General features: G+C 56.2%; 4 protein-coding genes across 5 annotated transcripts in view; 2 read left to right on the plus strand and 2 right to left on the minus strand.

The window, feature by feature from the left end:
* The window catches only part of CCDC84 (coiled-coil domain containing 84), a 4,318-nt gene extending 1,378 nt beyond the window's left edge, over window positions 1–2,940 (plus strand). Inside the window, exons 3-10 of the mRNA XM_014949527.1 lie at window positions 168–333; window positions 408–470; window positions 566–630; window positions 934–1,039; window positions 1,361–1,391; window positions 1,766–1,852; window positions 1,942–2,074; window positions 2,345–2,940. Of these exons, the coding sequence (XP_014805013.1) occupies window positions 168–333; window positions 408–470; window positions 566–630; window positions 934–1,039; window positions 1,361–1,391; window positions 1,766–1,852; window positions 1,942–2,074; window positions 2,345–2,390 (697 nt within the window). The 3' untranslated portion in view covers window positions 2,391–2,940. The remainder of the gene's footprint in view (window positions 1–167; window positions 334–407; window positions 471–565; window positions 631–933; window positions 1,040–1,360; window positions 1,392–1,765; window positions 1,853–1,941; window positions 2,075–2,344) is intronic.
* Window positions 2,941–3,294: 354 nt separating this feature from the next.
* RPS25 (ribosomal protein S25) lies at window positions 3,295–5,174 on the minus strand. The gene is made up of 5 exons (XM_014949607.1): window positions 5,045–5,174; window positions 4,804–4,899; window positions 4,180–4,363; window positions 3,700–3,798; window positions 3,295–3,368 (listed from the first exon to the last, which is right to left on the minus strand). Exons 1-4 carry the CDS (start codon window positions 5,045–5,047, stop codon window positions 3,704–3,706), a joined length of 378 nt encoding a protein of 125 aa, XP_014805093.1. The 5' UTR covers window positions 5,048–5,174; the 3' UTR covers window positions 3,295–3,368; window positions 3,700–3,703.
* Window positions 5,147–6,887, plus strand: TRAPPC4 (trafficking protein particle complex 4). Its single transcript, XM_014949606.1, has 5 exons — window positions 5,147–5,375; window positions 5,461–5,635; window positions 5,716–5,819; window positions 5,904–6,030; window positions 6,448–6,887. The coding sequence occupies exons 1-5, from the start codon at window positions 5,201–5,203 to the stop codon at window positions 6,524–6,526; spliced, it is 660 nt and encodes a 219-aa protein (XP_014805092.1). The 5' UTR covers window positions 5,147–5,200; the 3' UTR covers window positions 6,527–6,887.
* A 119-nt stretch (window positions 6,888–7,006) lies between these two features.
* Window positions 7,007–14,650, minus strand: SLC37A4 (solute carrier family 37 (glucose-6-phosphate transporter), member 4). 2 transcript variants are annotated; one of them, XM_014949604.1, is made up of 9 exons: window positions 14,361–14,650; window positions 14,015–14,247; window positions 12,509–12,752; window positions 11,065–11,223; window positions 10,682–10,767; window positions 10,095–10,208; window positions 9,765–9,830; window positions 8,606–8,744; window positions 7,007–8,337 (listed from the first exon to the last, which is right to left on the minus strand). In XM_014949604.1, exons 1-9 carry the CDS (start codon window positions 14,506–14,508, stop codon window positions 8,171–8,173), a joined length of 1,356 nt encoding a protein of 451 aa, XP_014805090.1. In that variant the 5' UTR covers window positions 14,509–14,650; the 3' UTR covers window positions 7,007–8,170. The 2 variants fall into 2 exon arrangements, with proteins under 2 accessions (XP_014805090.1, XP_014805091.1); XM_014949605.1 differs by lacking the exon at window positions 9,765–9,830.
* Window positions 14,651–14,752: the final 102 nt, after the last annotated feature.

The following is a 14,752-nucleotide window of genomic DNA, read 5'->3' on the forward strand; positions in this document are numbered from 1 at the left end:
GGGGCGGGGGTGCGGCCTGGGCCGGTACCGAGGAGGAGGTGAGGCCTAGGCCCGTACCGGGGCGGGGGTGCGGCCTGGGAGAGAACCGGGGCGGGGGTGCGGCCTAGGCCGGTATCGGGGCGACAGGGCCAGCGGGAGCGAGAGGGCCACTGATGGGTGCCCCGTAGGCCCGAGCACCGCCGGGAGACGGCGCGGTTCTGGCGGGAGCAGCGGGCAGAGGCGGCGCTGCGGCAGCAGGTGCTGGTACCGGCCGAGGAGTACGAGCTGTTCGCCCGGGGCCTGGAGCGGGCGCTGGAGGAGCACCGGCGGCAGGAGGAGGAGCGCATCCAGCAGGTACCCCCCGCCCCGCACCGGGACCGGCCCCACCGCCCCCTCGGGACCGGCCCCACCGCTCCTTCTCCCCACAGATGGCCGCCGGCATCCGGGAGGCCGAGCGCAGGCAGCGGGAGACGGTGCGGGATGCACTGCAGGTGGGTGAGCCCGGTCCTGCCCGCCAGAACCGGCACCGGGAGCAGGGGGAAGCTCTGCTCAGGACCAGAAATACCGCTGCTTTTTCCTGAACCAGCATCAAACGGAGCCGGAGCACAGCATGGGATCCCCCCTCGGGAGCCCCCCCGCAGCACCGGGAAGGTGAGAGCTGTTTCCCATCCCCTTCCCCACCAGACCGAGCCACAGCCGGTGCTGCCATCACCGGGGTCTGGCATTCGCTCACACTCTTCACAGACTTTTATCTAGACTCTATTAAGCACTGCAGCTCCAGAACAATTAATACATGAGCATTTAACATGGTCATACCCCAAGAACACGTCTCCTTTGCCTTCATAGTGCAAAGCTCCACACACAAACATCAACTCTGCTCCACAAGCCTCTGCTGCCCGCCCGGCTGTGGCCTTCACTCACCTTCAGGGCTGCATCATCCCCTCTTTCTTCCAGGGATGCCTCCCAGGATGCAGAGCAGTCCAACCCCAGTGGGACACAGACGGGACCTGACATAAACTGGATGGAATCGGGCCAGGCTTTGACCTTCATTGGCCACCAGGTAGGGGTGACTCACTAACAAGAGTGATTTAAACTTGACTGTGGGTGACACGGGGCATGTGTCCCAGTGCAAAACAAGGGGTTGCCGTCTCTGGTGGCCAAAAACGGCAGCTGGGCAGATTCAAGCTGGGAGTTTCAGTCCTCCAGTGCTAACCTGTGATTCGTTAAGCAAATGTTCTTTAACACACCCTGAAAAAACAAACCCTCCTTGAAGAAAGTAGAGAAGAGCCTCCCTTTTGTACCAGAACACACCACACTATTCTGTCCAGAGACAGGCTTAAAAGCATCAGTTTCTCACCAGTTTTTTTGCCTCTCTTCACAGGAGATGGAAGGGAAAGGGAACGTGCACACAGGTAATCCTGCCGGCTTCAGGCTCACTCGGTTCCTCCCCTACCGAAAACTCCCAGCATGTAAATGGAGGGGGAATAACGTAAAGCAACTTTAAAGCAGTTACAGCATAACCAAGAGGTGCTCACTCTTGCTAATATTTGACATACTAGAGAAGAAAACCCTTCTGTGTTATGAAAACTGCTGGTGCTGCTGTGTGGGGTTCAGGGTGTGATCTCCCACGGCCATAACCACAGCAGTACGGCTGATTTTGCTGACACCCCAGAGTTTGTTTTTCCTTTCCCACTGACTGGGCAGGGCGAGCTGCAGGGACAGGGAAGAGGGGATGCTTTTCCCCAACTCCAGCTCAGGCCAAATACTTTCTCCCCACAACTTCCAGGAGCAAAACCTCCGTGGCTAACGGAGGAAGAGGAGGAGGGGAATACACGAGAAATCGGACCTTCGTATGAGGAATTTCTCAAACAAAGTGAGTGGGCTGTGCACGTTTCCGTTACCCTTACACTCACCGCACTAAAGAGCCAAAGGCAATCCCACTGAACAAAACCATTTTTCCAGAGGAGAAGCAGAAGCTGAAGAAGCTGCCAGCCGAGCGGGTGGGAGCCAACTTTGACCATACCTGTCAGACGGGCGAGAGCTGGCTGCCCTCCTTCGGGCGGGTCTGGAACCACGGCAGGCGCTGGCAGTCCCGGTAAGGCTCGGCACGGCCGGACAGTGCCTGGTGGGGTGTCCCTCCAGCCGAGCTGCCTGCAGAAGGGGATCTGGGGGTGGCTTGTCCTGCTGGTGGTGTATAACACGTTGCAAACGTGTCAGCTACAGAGAGAGCTCACCAGGAGACCAGGGAAATGCCGCTGTGCAAGGCTCTGCTCTAACACTGCATACGGCACTGTCGTGTGACATGGGGCAGCGCTCGTTATCTCTCTGAAGGCCGCTGCTTTCTCACTTCTACACTCTCTTTCAGGCATCAGTTTAGAACGGAGTCAGGGGAAAAGAAGAAGAACAGGTGATGGGGAGAGGAGGACCGAGGAAACCGAGCTGCGGCTGCTGCGGAAGGGAGGTTGTAGAGCAGCAGCTTTGTCAGTGCCACCACCGCCATGTTTTGTGCTGTTATTTAATACACCCATCCTGATGTGCTGGTCTGCTGGAAGGCAGGGACCACAGCACTGTCAGGGGAAAGCCATGTTGGGGGTGTCGCAGCAGATCCCCCCGTACCCAACACTTGGGGCACCGATTTCTGAACTCTTAAGCTACACGAAGGCAGAGCCCACAGCGAGAAGCACGTGCTGATGTGTTCTGTGCTGACATGTAGCATGGCATCCAGTAAAGAAATAAGTTTTTGAGAAATAAACCTTTTATTACCTTAGTAGACCAGCTCCTTTCAGACACAGGGCCTGCTACTGATGACAAGGCTTGATGTTTTCATTCTAATTTATGTGACTTTTGCTTGTTCTGCCTCACCTCAAGGGTGACTCATGAGTCCTCAGTAGAAGAAAGGCCTAAAGACCTTTGCTGTGGGCAGCTGTTACCTTTAATTTCAATAAAATACTTGGAGCCTTATTTAGAGCTGCTTTTCTACACTTCCCCACTAGACTCTGACCTGAGAGATGCTGCTGCCATGTACACACAGGGATCTGCGGGCACAGCATGGGGAAATACCCCACTAGCACCTTCTCTATCTGCACCACAGAAAGTGGCCTTCCATTTTCCTCCTGTTAGAACCAAATACAGTTCAACATTGCTGGCTGCTGTAGGTGATACAAAAGTTCCTCCCCTTTTTGCAACATAAAAGCACGCTCTCGGTACATTTTTTTAAGACAGTTTAAGTGCAAAAAGTGGCTGGTGGAGAAGGACAGCTGTGACCTATCCAGAATCCACTCCGATCCCATAAATAATGAAACATACACATTCTTGTAAAAGTGGGAAACATTTTGATAATTTTATTGTGTGCATCTACATATGACACATGGCTGAGGTCAATGGAGAACCTGCAAAACAAGGAATCCCGAATCAGACAAATGGGTCAAAGCAAATGCTCCCAAAGCTCTGCTCCAAGAGAACACGGTGCCCTCAGGCAGCAGGGGGGGTGCTGCCCAGGGACCCCCAGGCCCAGAGCAGGAAAGCACACATGGCTTTCCTCATCCCACAACCAACACAGACAAAAATCACAAATTGCTCTTAAAATTTGGAAAATCACTGTTTCCAGTAATGCCACGCAGGACGTCGCTCAGAGCATAACATCCAGAGCCCGGAGGGAGCATCCGTTAACGGCCTGAATCCCTTTGTTGACCCCTGACAAAGCCTAACCCCAGGTCTCACCTCCCTACGCGTCCTCCCCGGCCGCAGGCGCGTCTCCACCCTTCGTGTTTCTGGTGTAGATCACCTGGGCTCGGTGCTTGGACACCAGCTTGATCAAACCTACAACAAAAAGGCAATTATTTGAATGTGTGCATACTGGAGGACGCTGGGGATGTTGCTCTGCCTCCCAAAGCACAGACTGGACGGCACGTGATAGGAATTACTGGAGCACCCAACACTACATGCGCTTATACGAGGCTTTTGTTCAGGTCTGGCAGTAGTTATATCACAACCTGTCCTTCTGGCAGCATTTTATTAGCACAGCAACACCACTGAAGGCAGTGGAGCCTCTGCTCCTTCCACTGGAGCCCTTCTGAAACCCAAGCTACGGCAGCAATGCATCAAAAACACACCAGCTTCCGTACTTCAGATGCAGCAAAAAAACCCTAAGTGACCAAGAAGGCAACAGCTTTCTGCTTTTCCACAGTTTTGAGCGCTCACCTTTGCTGAGCAGCTCCTGGAGGGCGGCCCTGGCCAGGGAACCGCGGATCTTCAGTCTCTCAGAGACAACCGCTGGCGTGATGAGCTTGTAGTTGGGCACTTCTTTGCACAGTTTGTCATAGGTGGCCTTGTCGAACAAGACGAGGTTGTTCAACTTGTCTCTCACTTTCCCCTTGGACCACTTCTACTCAAAAGGAGGAAAAAAACACCCCACTAAGCCATCTTCCAAGCAGTAACAAAAGATAGAGCAAAAAAAGTGCACTTTTCAGTATCTCTGTATCCCATCCCACATCAGAGCACTGGAAACGCACAAGATGGTCTTTGTAAATGCACACGTTGCAGGTAATACCTGTGCTATCTCCGAAAAAAGGAGGATAGAAGCCTTTTTCTACTCGGATTTAACCCCCTCACGTGCAATGCACTGGCCGATGGAGAGTGAGCCCCTCCAACGCGATGCACCCCCCACACCATAAGGAGCACCCCCGCGCCCGCGCCCGCCCCCCAGGCCTGGGGAGCCTCCCCGGCCTCTGGGGGAGGCTCCGCGGTGCCCAGCCCCACAGTGCCACCCCGCGCCCCGCTTCCAGGGCGGGATCGGGGCCTGCCGCCAGCCGGGCCGGCTCCTACCTTCTTCTTGGCTTTACCGCCGGACTTGTTGACGGGGTCCTTGTCCTTTTTGGTGGACTTGCCCGCGTCCTTCTTCTTCTTGTCGTCTTTGGGCGGCTGCAGGGGTGGAAAGAGGGGAGAAGGACGGGAGGGTCAGCGGCGGGAGACGGGGACGCCCCCCCCAGACTCTCCTCGGAGTCCTCCGCCCTCGGGGACGCCCTCCCCGGCCCCGCCGCCCGTCCCGGCCCGTCCCGGCGCTCACCATGCTGCGGCGGCGGCTGCTCCCCCAAGATGTCGGCCGAGAAAGGAAGCGCCTGGCGCGAGGCGCAGGGAAGCCCCGTGGCCCAAGGGGCGGCTTCCGGGGCACGGCGTGACGTCACTTCCGGGGCGGGTCAGGGCGGGCCGGGCCGGCGGCGCCATGGCGATCTTCAGCGTCTACGTGGTGAACAAGGCGGGCGGCCTCATCTACCAGCTGGACCACTACGCGCCCCGCGCCGACACCGAGAAGACCTTCAGCTTCCCCCTCGACCTCGTCCTGCGCCCGCACGACGAGCGCGTCGTCGTCGCCTTCGGGCAGCGCGATGGCATCCGCGGTGCGGCGGGCGGGGAGGGCCGGGCCGCCTGACAGACAGACAGACACCGACACACTGACTGACTGACTTCTCGCTGTCCCCGCAGTGGGCCACGCCGTGCTGGCCATAAAGGGACCCGAGGTGAACGGGCGCTTCACGGCGGACGGGAAGGACGTGCTGGAGTTCCTGGCCAACCCCGCCAACTACCCGGTGTCCATCCGCTTCGGCCGCCACCGCCTCTCCTCCAACGAGAAGCTGATGCTGGCCTCCATGTTCCACTCGTGAGGCGGGGCAGGAGGCGAGGGGATGGGGGTTTCCGGGAGGGGGGTGGCGGGGGGCGCTGAGAACCGTCTCCCTGCAGGCTCTTCGCCATCGGTTCGCAGCTGTCCCCTGAGGTGGGGAGCTCCGGGATCGAGATGCTGGAGACCGACACCTTCAAGCTGCACTGCTTCCAGACGCTGACAGGTACCAGCCGGCCCCGGGCACCTGGCCCCGTTCTGCTGTGCTGTGGCTCAGCTTTCCTCACGCTCCTGTCGTTGTGCCTCCCAGGGATCAAATTCGTGGTTCTTGCTGACCCAAGGCAGGCAGGGATAGACTCCCTTCTCCGCAAGATCTACGAGATTTACTCTGATTTCGCTCTGAAGAATCCTTTCTACTCCCTGGAGATGCCAATCAGGTAAGGAAAAAAAGCTCAGTTTCAATAACGCAGCCCCGGCCCCCCCTCAGTTTCTCCCTGCACAGCCAAGAAACGCCTGCAGTCCTTCAGTGAAGCGGTAGAGCAGACCCAGAGGGAAGCAGCCGCTGCAGGGAGGGGACACTGACCTGTGCCTTGTCCAGCACAGTTCTGCTGGGGAAGCAGGAGGTACTCTTCCTCGGCGCAGTCCCTGCTCTCCTAACGTGACCCCGCAGCCCACAGGGGCAGCTTTACTGGGACTTACCGGCCAAGCAAAGGCTGACAGCAGTCCAGTTGCTACCTCCTGACTTACGGAATCTCTCCTTGAAGGATGCAGAGCCAAAGAATGTGGAGATCCTGTCTTCATTAGCCTGTTCCATAGGTAAAGCCATCCCCTTTCTGCTTTTCTGACTGTTTCAGATGTGAGTTGTTTGACCAGAACTTGAAACTTGCTCTGGAGGTGGCAGAGAAAGCGGGACCCTTTGGACCCGGATCGTAGGGAAAGCCTCGGCTGCTGCACGGCCTCTCTCCTCCCCGGCTGGCCTCTCCCGGAGCTCTCCCCTCCACAGCAGAGACTGCGTATCCACAAAACACACTGCGTTACCTCCCAAGATCCCAGCTGCTCCCCTTTGTTGTGAAATTTACCTTAAACAGACTGGTTCCTGTTTACATTGGGCTACAGAGGCTTGTTCTGCTGCCCCTGGCTGAGGACAGACAGGGCGCGGGTCCGTGGCCTCACTGCAGCTGACTCTCTTCTTTCCTCTCCTGTTTGTACATATGTATTTTTCCTGTATAGCTCTAACTTATGGTTCTGCAGGGGGTTTTCTGTGTAGGAATAATAAACATTCCCTGAGGAGGTGGATGGCTGCTTGTTTGCTGCTGCTGGGGCAGATTTGCACCAGTAACTCCTCAGGAGGACAAGGAGTGGGTTTGGGGGCTTCTGCTCACACCGTTCCCCGTGAGACAACCACAGCCCACGTGACACTGCTCCGTTTTTATTTCACAGATAGTAGAAGATCATAGAATTAAGTACAAAATGTAATTCACTTCCATTGCTTCAATTAAGGCTGGCTACCTACTCTTGCAACCGAGCTGTTCAGCAAAGCACCCGTGTGCAGATTCTTCACGAGCTGAACTTGCCTATTCCGCGACCCTAAAGCAGTATATCCTTTTGGGGAAAAACAAGAATATTCAACAAAATTCCAGTTAAAAACCTGAGTGTAGTTATTGCAGAGAGCACTGGGCCTGGCTCTCAGTGGGGGCTCCGCTCAGAGGTAGCCAGTTCCCTCCCCACAGCCCTGAGAGACGCAGCTCAACCAAAAACATCCCAGACTGTACTGAAAAAATCAAAAGCCTATGCCAGAAACGGGGGTTTTCAGGAAACCCAGTGGCTGTTGCGATGCCTGCTGCCGGCTCAGTTTTCCGGCTCGTTCCCCATGAGCAGCTGCCTCCCTCGCTAATCATTAACGGCGCGTGCGGAGAGCGCAGCGGGCAGGACGGGCTCGGCAGACGGAGCTTCTCTAAACACTTGCCCCCGAGATTCCAAGAATTTCTTGGAAACCTGCCTATTCCTAAGCGCTGCCACGGCCCCCGCACCCCCCTCCCCTTCCTCCCCACAGCCGAGACCAGGCAACACTACAGCCGCACCGTTCAAATCGACTGCGAGGCCAAACCACCACCATCATCATCGCTCGCTGCTCTGCCACTGTCGTGGGGCTGGGAGCATAGGGATGGGGTGGATGCTTGCTGCAGCACCCCTGGAAAATGGGGCTGAACTGGTAATTAATGGGCAAGAGGAACAGTCAGGACAGAAGAAAAGGTGATGGTGGCTGGAGCTGGTCCTTTCAGAGCACGTTCAGTGGAGAAGCCACGGAGCCCGCTCGCTTCACCAACAGTGCTGTGAGGAGGAGGTACAGTGAAATCATCGCAGCTGTAAATGAGCTGAATTATCACATTTTGAGGGAAAAAAAAAAAAAAAAAAAAGTGACGGGTAGCGGGATGTGCCCTGGGGCACGTGACAGTGGGTGAGACACTGAGAGACTTTTATCGAGGTTGCAGCAATAGGTAACTCACTCCTATTAAACCCGACACGGGCTGCGCTCACGTCGGTGCGGGAGCATCCCCGTCGCCATGCAGCTCGTCCTCAGTCGGCCTTCTTGGGGACCCGGCCCATCTTGGTGCGGATGTTCCGCAGGAGGAAGAAAGCCACGGTGCTGGCGGTGCAGGTGATTTCGGCCACCCAGAAGGCAGTGGCCCAGCTGTAGTGCTTGGCGATGGTGCTGAAGGGCAGCCCGGCCAGAAAGCCCCCCACTGCAAGGAAAAACAAACAGAAAAATAGCAACGCTAAAATGTCTTAATTTTATCTGCTAGTACTTCCTTTTACGTGCATAAAAATTCCTGGTTTGAACTTAAAGCACAAGCAAAAACCCATCAGGGGCAGCAGGAAGCTTCCCTGAGGCTCCCAGCTCTACTCCCTCTGCTCCTTGGTACCCTCCCACTACCCAGGGGCCAGACCACGCTTCATCCAGAGCACACCCAGGTTCTTTTTGTGGTTTTGGGCGAAAAGGGCAGTACTCACCGTTGGCCATGAGGGCCACTATGGCGTGGGAGGTGCCGCAGAGGTTGGCGGGGGCACTTTCGTTGGCAATAACCCCAAAGAGGGCGATAGGCCCATAGGAGGAGAACCCAAACACGGCTCCCAGCGTCAGGATCCACAGCTGTCGAAACGAGATCGGGTCAGAAAGGGGATCTGGGCACCTCACCCCCGTCAGTCAGCAGCTGCTGACAGATCTCGGGCCCCATGCGCGGGGTTGTGACATTTTCAGGCTGAGGGCAGAGCTCAGACACAGCCCAGCTCCACCGCACCCTCCCATCGACCAGCGCAAGCCCTCCTCTCTCCTGTGTTCTGTCCTCTGCACACACGGTACGTGCTGCTTTGCTAGAAAGAACCCATTTCCACAAGAAATGGGCAACGAGCCAGTGGCTAGAAAGAACCAGAACTTCCACAAGAAATGGGCAACGAGCCTGTGAAATCGCAGGAGAGTGCTGTGAATCCAGGCCCTTGTAAAAATGATCCTGGAGACTCTGACTAAAAGTGGTTCTCGTTTTGGATACAAGCGGCCGATCAGAGCATTGTTATTTGTGAGCAGCCACTATCAGATCTGTGTGACCAAACACACACAAACACATCCAACAAGACCCAACAGCCTGAACGTCAGCATTACTTTATGCTCTGAGAAATCTCCCGGATTCAGAATTTGTCAGTTGCTTGTGAAAGGACAACAAAGGACAGGGAATACGACCATCTCAGGATTGCAGCAGGCTTTTTGACCAATAAACACCATTTCAGGATGCCCAGAAAGAAGTAGGTGCCATCTCATTTTCCAGAAGGCAACAAACACAAAGAATTAGGAAACCACTTGCCAGAGTTAAGCAGGAACAGCCTCATTCCTCCTGACCTCACTCATGAGACCCCTGAACCAACTGCATTTTACCTGATGAACAAACATCCTCAGAACCTTCTACACTAGAACTTAAACATTTTATATTCAGGCTTTTCAAGTCAGTCAGTGTGATCAAATGATGAGAAGAAAAGGTTTCTTTTACAAAACTTACAGTAATCTTCTCAAAGCCCTGGTTCTAAGTTCTGGGGTGCTACCAGCCTCCCAGGAGAGGGGAAGGGCAGATCAGTGAAAGCAGAAACAGGCAGAGAGAGAAAAAAAAGGCAAGGCAGAAACCTCATGTTCTTTTAGGCCTGTAAGATCAGCTAGAGGTTGCAAGGCTATAGTCCAGAAGTGATTTTCCTGAAGAAGAAAAAAAGGAAAAGGAGAAAAGAGGTTTCATTTATTCAGCAATCATTCGGGCAGAAGCAAGTCACTCCTATGCTACGGCTGCCTGAGCCAGTGGAGGTGGCAGCGACAGCCCACACCAGACTCGGCTTCTCTGCAGCACAAACAAAGGGAATCCAAACCTACAGCTCTTGGGAAAGGCGAAGGAAACAGCCACCCTCCCTACCATCACACTCCTCACTGCTAAAGGGCCGTCCCTACAGCTCCCAGCAATGTTACCTTGGGAGAGTCGCCCGTCACCGTGACACGGAAGAGGAACATGGACACACACATCCCGGCCATCATGGAGAGCAGCAGCGTGTGCCGAGGGTTCCCATAGCTCGACAGACCCACCTGTAACGCGGGAAGGGAAACCAAGGGTCAGGAGCTCCCATTTTATGCTGGGAGCAACTAACACCGTCCACACAGCCCAGTTGGAAACACGGCATGGCTTTTAGCAAAGCCTCTTGGTTTGGTGTAAGGGCTGCCCGCAGTCAAACTGTGCTAAACGAGCAGCTCCTAGTGACGAATGATGCTTCTGTTATCAACAGCGCCCTATTTCCACCCTGAATTTGCCTTCAGAACCCACCACTAGGTTTTAACGTGGGGTTTTTTTTTCAGGCAGAAGACAAGTGTTGACAACCAGATCTCTTTCAGCACAGCAAAGCTGACAAATCCAGCTGAGAGGCATATCGTGATCCCTAACATCGGCACACCTTTCCCAGCACATTCACAAAGGAAGCCAAAAGCAAATGTAGAAATTCAGAAGTGGCTCAAATTGACGCCGTGTCAACTGCCCAGCACGGCAGAAGGCCTGGATCACTTACTCTCGCTACTGCTCGGTCGGAAAGGTACCCGGCAGCGATGCTTCCCACCAGGCCCCCGATCTCCAGGGCGCTCATGTAGGAACTACCTGGAATGCAGGTGAAGCAAAGAAGAGGTTGTCAGGTTCGGTCACAACATGCTTTAGACCACACTCAACTGCTGTCAGCTCCCCCCGAGCGGCTCCGATGGAGAAGACCCTGTGGCTCATCCCGGTCCAGGAGGCCCCTGGCACAAGAAGGCACCGGGGCAGACAGTGACTGTGGCAGCTAGTCGGTTCAGTAACTACGTGTATCTGAACAGACAGGCAGGAGGCAAGCAAAGTCCCTCAGACGGAGGTGCCCCTGTCCTTGTGCTGTACCCAGTCGAGCACAGCTTTGCATCTTACCCACAAGCATGGATTGTCCCCTCTCCTGGATGAGGAAGAGCTGTCCCCAGTCGGTACAGCATGTTTTCACTCCGAAAACCACCAGGTAGCCCGTTGAGAGCACCCAGAGGTATGGGGAGAGCAGCAGCTCTGTCAAAGTGCTGTTGTCACTGGTGGAGCCTGTTGGGAAGATGAATAAGAATGTTATTAGTGCCTGAACTCAGATACTGAACAACAGCAGCACCACGGACACGCTGAAAGCAGGATTCACACACAAGGACATCCTTACAGAGGAGATACTCAGAGTTACTGGGAGTGACTGGCTCTACTTCCCCATTCCCTTGTTCTGGGTTTGCTGCAATTTCAGAATCTTTTCTGTCAATTTATTCCACACTCATTACAGATTTCAAAAAGAACAATCAAAGCACTACTCCCGGTAACCCTCTGTATTGTGGTTGCCAATAAACCCTTTGCAAAGGCTGTTAGAAAAAGGAGCTGCTTCTCCGTATTCACGGTAACGCTTTTGAGCTCTGCCTGTGGGAGCTACTGCACAGACCCAAACACAGATGCTGATGTTCAGGTGATACCTTTGTTTTCACATCGGCCGTCCCAGAACGCCTCCAAACCCATCCTCCCCAGAGACCCTCTGGGGAAGCAGCGTTGGGGTCTGCGCACAACGAGGTCCAGCCCAGCAGCGTGGGCACCACGGGATGGTGTGAAAGGTGGGCTGAGCTTCCTTTGAAACCCCACAGCAAACCTCTGTTGCAATCCCCTCTACTTGTTCCGCTGTCAGAGCAGCACCAGCTCAGTGGCCTGAACAAACATTTACTAACGAGATGTTCTGAGCTGGGGCAGAAAACACCGAGCAGAGTCCACCGCCTGCCAGGGGTCACGAGAAGCCACGGCGGGGTGAGGGGAGAACTGCCTGTCCCCTGCTAACGGGGAGGAGAGGAAGGTCGGGCTCAAGGAAGCGTTCCCTGCTGCTGTGTTTTTCCTCTCTCTCCAGCATTACCTGGGAGACTCGTTCACCGTCTGAGCAAATAAAGCTCTGAGAAAACAAGGGCACCGTTAGGAACACATTACGCAGATGGAGAAATGACGGAGAGATGAAAAAGCCAGCCACAAGCGCCTCAGTGACGCACACGAGGTCACCAACAGAACTGATGTGGGCCGGGCTCTTCCTCTGCTGCTGCACTTTGCTGTGATGGCCTCAGGAACCTGGACACCGGCCCCTTCCCACGAGGTTATGCTGGGGCTTGGTTTCCAGGAGTTATAACGAACGCAGCAGCCTCCACAGTTACCAGAATAAAGCTGCCAAAAACAACCCCTCACATATCATAGTGGTTTGGGGAGGCGGGAGGGATGGAGGTCTCGGCACACCGAAAGCGATGCATTTGTGCCACAACACGGAGAAGGCACCGCCCTGTCCCCCGCGCTGCCGCTCACAGTGCAGCCCCGTGCTCACCTTTCTTCCCTTTCTTGGCTCCTTGGTCGATGTTGGGCAGCCCAACGTCTGACGGCTCGTTCTTAATGAGGAGAAGGCAAACAAAAGAGACGACGACGCAGATGAGGCCGGAGAAGGACAGCGTCATGCGCCAGTCGTAGTGCAGAGAGACGAGAGCAGCAACGATGGGGCCCAAGCCTCCGGCCAAGTTCATGCTCGTGGACAGGATCGCCCACCAGGTCCCAAACTGAGAGGGCTCAAACCACTGCGCAACAAGAAGGAAAAGGGTATGAGGTTTGAGACAAGAGCAACATTCCACCTGGAATTCCTCACTCATGGCCCACGCTGTGGGTTTGGGGCAATTCTAACCCAAATCTACAAAAGCTGACAGAGGGAGCACCCACTCCCTGCTACCTCAGTCTGGCAGGGAACCCCAAACGTCAGGTGAGTGCCAGCCAAGGGAGCTGGACGGGCACTCACGCTGCAAACCAGCTCGGGGTCGTTTCCATTTAGAGACGCTGAAACCGAGCCATGGGACAGGAGAGGTGACTAAGAGAGCGCGGTTCCGCGTACTCACTTGCTGGGAGCAGCGTCCTCCTGGAAAGCTCTGCTGGCACCGCACCGCGGGACGGGCAGGAGGCATGGACTAACTTTAGGACTTGCTGTCACATTAAGTATTGGGCACAACGGGCTCTGCCTTGCCCCCTGCACTCGGGCTGGAGCCCCCGGCATGGTGGTTATCGGCAGGAAACCCCCCCCAGGGCTGCATTCGGCTTCAGAAAACATTGCATGTGCTGCGCCCATCACTCAAAAACACCTTTCTGAGCACAGAACCATCCCGGGCAGCCCTTCCCTCCCCAGCCAGACGCCTCACCAAAGGGCAACACAGTTGTTTGTCTCTCCTTGTCCTACAAGGACTTGTGTTCTGGGGTTTTACATCCTCCTGGAGAGGTCAGCAGGCAGCTCCCTCCTGCCCTTCCACCCTTGGGCAGAAATCAACCTGTTCCATTCAGGCTGCCACAAACCCCAGATGCAGCAGCTCAGACCGAGAGGCTCGACTCGTGCTGTTCTGCTGTATGTCGCCCAATTTTCTACCTGAACAGCCCACAATTTGCAGTTCCCGAGTTTCTCCAGCATGCAGATGGAATTCTGCTCGTTGCCCCTTGCCCGGCAGCAACCACCGCCACGGCGGCAAGACGGGCAGAGCGTCGCACGCTCAAAATACCAGATTCCACCAAAAGATGACTCTTACGGGGCAGAAGGTTTGCTCTACCAAAAACATCTCTTATCAAACCGAGCTCGAATCGAGGCCCGGCAAAGGCTGATAAACTTTTCAATCTTTGCTAGAACAAGCAGAACCTCGTGCAGGGAAACTCGCTCCGCAGGCAGAGGAAAGCCCAACTGGTGGGTTTGACCTCAAAAGAGGCAGGAATAGGTGCAAATTCCTCCGAGTTCGGGGCAAGTTTCTCCCGCGGGGAGCAGAGAGGAGCGGTGGGACGTTCCCCTCGCCTTTCCCAGCGAACTCACCTTCCGCAGCACCTTCCCGCAGGGCGGCCAGCCCAGCCCCTGCGCCAGGCCGTTGAGGAACCACAGCCCGGCGAAGGCGGCGACGGTGGAGCTGCAGGAGAAGCCCACGTTGACCAGCCCCACCATCAGCAGCCCAGAGGAGAAGAGCCAGCGGGCGCTCAGCTGGTCCGAGAGGACGCCGCTGATGAACTTGCTGATGGCGTAGGCCGCGGACTGGCTGCTGGTGATGAGACCTGCGGCGGGCAGAGCCCCCGGGGCGCCTCAGCCGGGCGGCACGGCCACCGGCCCGGTACCGGCAGCCCCAGGGGAGGCGGGGGGGACCCGGGGAGCGGGTCCCGGCACTCACCCAGCTCGTCCTTGCCCAACGGCACCTCGGCCATGACGGCGGGCATGACGAAGGAGAAGGTTTTGCGGTTGAAGTAGTAGAGCGTGTACCCCACGAACATGGCCGCAAAGATCACGGCCCGGTACCGGCCGTACCCGCCGGCCGCCATCCCGCCGCGCTCCTCCTCCGACGGGTCCGGACGAGGCGGCCGAAGCCCGGTCCCCGGCGGGCGGCGACACCGGGGAGGCGAGGGGACGGGACGGGACGGGACCAGCGGCCGCCCCCGGCTCCAGCCGCTGCCCCGGTCCCCACCGCCCCGCCCGGAAGTCCCGCCCACCGCCCCCCATTGGTTGCCAGGCGCCGCGCCCCGCCCCCCGGCACTTCCCGGAAGAACCGTCCAACGCCCGGAAGTG

The sequence above is a fragment of the Calidris pugnax genome, unplaced genomic scaffold, assembly GCF_001431845.1.
Source record: "Calidris pugnax isolate Ruff unplaced genomic scaffold, ASM143184v1 scaffold180, whole genome shotgun sequence".
NCBI classification, from domain to species: domain Eukaryota; kingdom Metazoa; phylum Chordata; class Aves; order Charadriiformes; family Scolopacidae; genus Calidris; species Calidris pugnax.

Excerpts from the sequence above, each read along its gene's own strand:
- RPS25 (XM_014949607.1), bottom strand. Across the intron at positions 4,364-4,803 it reads GCGGTAAAGCCAAGAAGAAG|AAGTGGTCCAAGGGGAAAGT; the intron begins GTAGGAGCCGGC and ends CCTTTTGAGTAG. Across the intron at positions 3,799-4,179 it reads CCAGGAGCTGCTCAGCAAAG|GTTTGATCAAGCTGGTGTCC; the intron begins GTGAGCGCTCAA and ends TTTTTGTTGTAG.
- TRAPPC4 (XM_014949606.1), top strand. The coding sequence starts at position 5,201 with ATGGCGATCTTCAGCGTCTACGTGGTGAACAAGGCGGGCGGCCTCATC. Across the intron at positions 5,376-5,460 it reads GCAGCGCGATGGCATCCGCG|TGGGCCACGCCGTGCTGGCC; the intron begins GTGCGGCGGGCG and ends CTGTCCCCGCAG. Across the intron at positions 6,031-6,447 it reads TCCCTGGAGATGCCAATCAG|ATGTGAGTTGTTTGACCAGA; the intron begins GTAAGGAAAAAA and ends TGACTGTTTCAG.
- SLC37A4 (XM_014949604.1), bottom strand. The coding sequence starts at position 14,508 with ATGGCGGCCGGCGGGTACGGCCGGTACCGGGCCGTGATCTTTGCGGCC. Across the intron at positions 14,248-14,360 it reads GTTGGGCAAGGACGAGCTGG|GTCTCATCACCAGCAGCCAG; the intron begins GTGAGTGCCGGG and ends TGCCCGCCGCAG. Across the intron at positions 11,224-12,508 it reads AGCCAAGAAAGGGAAGAAAG|GCTCCACCAGTGACAACAGC; the intron begins GTGAGCACGGGG and ends TCTTCCCAACAG.